The 4,775-nt window shown below is 41.2% G+C and overlaps 1 protein-coding gene across 1 annotated transcript; it reads right to left on the bottom strand.

Annotated features, from left to right (window-relative positions):
• Window positions 1–1,250: 1,250 nt before the first annotated feature.
• On the bottom strand, window positions 1,251–3,158 carry LOC117331137. Its single transcript, XM_033889732.1, has one exon. It carries the CDS (start codon window positions 3,156–3,158, stop codon window positions 1,251–1,253), a length of 1,908 nt encoding a protein of 635 aa, XP_033745623.1.
• Between the last annotated feature and the right edge of the window lie 1,617 nt (window positions 3,159–4,775).

The following is a 4,775-nucleotide window of genomic DNA, read 5'->3' as shown; positions in this document are numbered from 1 at the left end:
AGTTGCTACTCCTGCTTTGCGTTCAGCATATTTGGAGTGGAACGACTGGTTCGCCCGTTGTCAGTATAATGTGACCGGGTGGGGTGTGCTGCTGGGTGTCTTCGGCAGTATGCTTCAGTGAGGTAGCACTTTTAAATCGGCAAAAGTTCCGGCCTATCACAAGGAGACTTAACACGAACATACCGCAGCCTCCCAAAACACACATACGCACACACCACACGCATGCATGTCGCACGCACGGGAGGCCGACCTTAAATGACCTTAGCTGTTAATAGGACGTTAAACAAAATAAACCAAACCAAACCAAAGATTTTATTTTAAACTGAGCCCGTCTACAATCGTATGACGTCATAAATATTACAACTTCATCATAGCATTAGAAATGGCGCCATATTCACAACATCCTGGGGGCACCAGCAACTAGATAAAGTTCGGAGATGATATAATATAATGTCAATAAAAGTCTGAGAGCAATTTAAAAAAACGAATCAATTATATAAACACACAAAAATCAAATATATTTCACTTGGTCCATTGTCTAATTTTTTCGATTGCTTTGACCTTAGATTTACGTATACTAGATTCATGTTCATCGGTTTCTTCACAAACGTCCATTGTTGTGTTCACGGTTTTGCCCATGTCACAATTTTCGTTTACTTCCAATGGATAGAGTTTCACAACGGGTCGATTTGTCAATCCTGTATTGGTACGAATTATTGCCGATCGTGCTAATCCGTCTTTGCCGTACGTTAAACTTTCAATAACGGCTACTTTCCAAGTGTTTCTAGGAGAATCGTCATGGATTTGCACAATGTCACCAACTTTGATAGTTTGCGTGTTTGTTCCGGTAACCCGATGAAAATAGGTTAGGTACTCCTGACTCCATCGCTTCCAAAACTGATCCGTAAGAAGTTGTCTGTGTTCAGTTTTCGATGCCCGTTTCCGGTCACATTGTGAGCATTCTCAATATCCGAAGAGTATGACAATAACGTTGTTGGTTTCCCATATAGAAGATGTGGCGGCGTAAGAGGTTCTGGACATCAGAAGAGATGTAGGTCAAGGGACGGTTGTTTAGCATAGCTTTGATTTCCGATAATATTGTTTGAAGAGTTTCATAGTCGACACATGATCTGCCTAACACTTTGTTCAGACTGTTCTTTGTTTATCCAATAAGTCGTTCCCAGAAACCACTATACCAGGGTGCACGTTTAGCGATGAATTTCCATGTAGTTCCATAATTTGTAAGTGAACTATGCAAGGTTTCTGATGCAAAAAAGATGTTTGATATCCTCCGCGGCGGCAACAAATGTGCAGTCATTATCGGGAATCATAATCCTAGGTAATGACTTTTTACTGATGAATCGTCTAAAAGCCATAAGAAAAGATTCTTCTGTCATGTTTGGAACAATCTCCAAATGTACAGCCCTTGTGTTTGCACATGTAAAAAGACAAATATAAACCTTTGTAGTTTCACTTCCTTTTCCGCTTTTTATGTATAAGGCCCCTGAGAAGTCCACTCCCGTGACTGTGAAGGGTCTATCCATAGTTACTCTGTCTTTAGGTAGAGGTGGTGGATCAGGGGCGGTATAAGGTTTGCCGGACACTTTGCGACAAATCACACATTTCCGTAGTACACTGTTGACGAGTTGGCGAATTGCAGGTATCCAGAATCTTTGTCGTAATAACGTAATTGTGCTGCCTAAGCCACAATGATGATTCTGAATTTCCAGTACACTTACAGTTCCTTTCAATTTTTCGTTCTGAAGTTTCCTACAGTTTCGTATAAACCTTAGAACGTAGGCTGTTACGCGCACCAGTTTGATGAATGAACTGTATTTTGTTATGTCCACAAGTTTATGCAATGAACTCGTTAAGAATGTATCCACGACACTAGGCGTCGATTCAGGTATAGCTGTTTCACATTCGGTCGTCAAGGTAGTCAAATCCGATTCCTTCCACTGTGGCCACTGTTCTTCAGTGGTGAGCCATTCAGGTCCGTTAAACCATAATGTGTTATCCTTGAATTGTTGTCCTGACATTCCGCGGGATAATATGTCGGCTGGATTATCCTTTGTTGGGTAGTACCTCCAAGAATAGCCATCTGTAAGAGATTTTATCTCCTTCACACGATTCGCGACGAAAGTCTTCAGCTGTTTTGAACTTGATAGCCAGCTAAGAGTGATTTGACTATCGCTCCATAAAATAACACGATAAGACTTGAAACTGCTGGTAATGTGACTTGCTAGGCGAGCCCGTATAACTGCTGCCATGAGCTCTAATAGCGGTATTGTTGAATTTTTCAAAGGCGCCACTCTCGTTTTGGCCATCACGAATGAAGTTTTATTTCCGTTGACAAGATACGCACAAGCGCCATATGCCTTTTTGCTGGCATCTACAAACACATGTAGTTCCGTAGATTCGTGAGAATTGACTGCAAAGTAGCAACGTGGAATTTCCGTTTTAACCACACTTCCTAAATCGTTACAGATTTCACTCCAACACAGTTTGATGTCCTCTGCAACTTTTTCATCCCAATCCAATTTCTGACTCCATAGGTTTTGCATTAATATCTTGCAACGCACGGTAATAGGACTCAACAATCCTAATGGGTCGAAGATTTTCGAAGAATCGCTGAGTATCTCCCGTTTTGTAAGTGAATGGCTAGGCGTGTCCAATTTTGGCGTAGTTCCAAAAGTTAACGTATCTGACTCCACATTCCATCGTAACCCCAGAACTTTGATGCGATTGCTGTTTGATGCCCATGAACGTAAGTTAAAACCTGCTTTTGACATCAAAGCGCGGGCTGAACTGTAGTACTCCGATAGATCTGTTTCTGTTGAGAAGCTTGAAAGAATATTGTCGACGTATAAATCCGACATCATGGTTTCTGACGCACTGCTGGGATTTTCTCCAATGTGCTTTAAAAGCGTCGCATTCAAGATGAAAGGTGAACATATAGCTCCAAACAAAACCGCTTTGAATCTGTAGGTAATCAGTTCACTTTGAGGGTTATCCATATCACTCAACCAGAAAAATCTTGTCATGTCCCTGTCTTGCTCCTCTAATCCGATCTGGAGAAAAGCTTTCTCTATATCTGTCGCTACGGCAAATTTGTGAAGTCTAAAACGTAGCAAGATAGTTGTAATGTCATTCAACATAGGCGGTACATTTAGTAGACAGTCATCAGGGCTCAGATTAAAAATCAGGGAGCACGGGACACTGTGCCTAGTGACCTGAAAAAAATCACTTGGCACCAGAAAAAATCACTGTACACCACCTCCTAACTGGTGCCGAAGGCACCAGCCGACGAGCGGAGCGAGGAGGCGGGAGGGGGCTGCTGCTGCATTCTGAGCATATTTTCATGAAATCACAGCATTTCAGAAATGCCAAAAATTATCACTGTTTTTAGAACAAAATAAAATTAATGGATGAACATGTCACAACTTTTTAGTCATTTTGATACAAAATCATGGACTAATTTTACTTTTTCTTTAAGGATGTTCAGAGGTCATATTGGAAACTTGCAGGACATTTGCAACACAAAATAAATCCCATTAGAAATATCTACATTGTTATTTTTCGTTGCCTTATTGTGACAAGGATTACTTCAAACTTTGTTTACTATCGGTAGGCGTATTGCACTAAAAACAAACTATGTGATAAAGTAAATTGATTGTTAAGCTTTATTGAAAGAACACAGTTTGATTATGATTTTGCATAATAATAGGATGTACATTCATTTGAATTCTTTTTTTAAACTCGAAAGTCATTAAAACTAAAAGTTCACAATCAGAAACCACATGTTCTCGTTTGTCATACTGACACTCACATTTCTAATAAACTATTTCACTTCACTCCGACACTTCAGAATCCTCATGATCACCAGAGTCGGACTCGTATGCTTCCAGTAAACCTGGAGGAGCCTGTGGAATATCTGGTATATGAAGAACATTTGGCTGTTCAATGACTGGTGGCTGAACCCCTGCACGGACAGCTGGCTGTTCAGTAACAACACGTCTGAACTTGGCATTGCACAACCAGTGGTTGATTGCTGGGGAAGGATCAAACTCGGTTACAGATGTATCCATGTTGGCAACTCGCATGAGGTTAACCAAAATGTCCTGATTTAGACTGCTTCTAAGACTAGTCTTGATCCTTTTCATGACAGAGAAACTGCGCTCGGAGTGCTTGGAGATAGAGCAAACAGTATCTCAACTAGGAGCAGGATTGCCTCCAAGCTGTCAGGTCTAGCAGCCAGAAGAGAGGTGTATGTCGCAAATGGACTTACTTCCCTTTGCCTATTAAGCCTCACCTTCAACTCCAGCCATTGGTCAGGAATTGCCTCTACTTCCTCCTCACTGAGCAGTGGTCTGAAGAACTCCACCAAGTCTTCAACCTGCTCGGTTCCAAACTGAACCAGTGAAGGAAAGTGTGGCCATGACACGTGATCAAACACTGAAAACAGACACCTGACAGGAGGGGACTGAATGGCTTGAAACCTCTTGTTGACGTACTAAATAACATTGTCAAGAAATGTCTTGATGGTACTGTCAAAATTCATAGGAGATTTCTTAGTGATCTTGACCCTCCTTGTCAGATCCTTTCCTGTCTTAAGTTCAAAATCTTCAGAAAGATTTGACTTTAGCTTCTTGAGAAAATCACCAGGTCGGTGTTTCAGTTCCTCCAAACGAAGCAAACAGGTTTGTAGTTTTACAGTAACATCTGTGATGAACAATTCATCATTCTGAAATTGGCGACTGAGATCTGCCATAAAT

The sequence above is a fragment of the Pecten maximus genome, chromosome 7 (genome assembly GCF_902652985.1).
Source record: "Pecten maximus chromosome 7, xPecMax1.1, whole genome shotgun sequence".
NCBI classification, from domain to species: Eukaryota; Metazoa; Mollusca; class Bivalvia; order Pectinida; family Pectinidae; genus Pecten; species Pecten maximus.
Note: the sequence above shows the minus strand (reverse complement) of the source record. Positions and strands in the feature narration are given on the sequence as shown.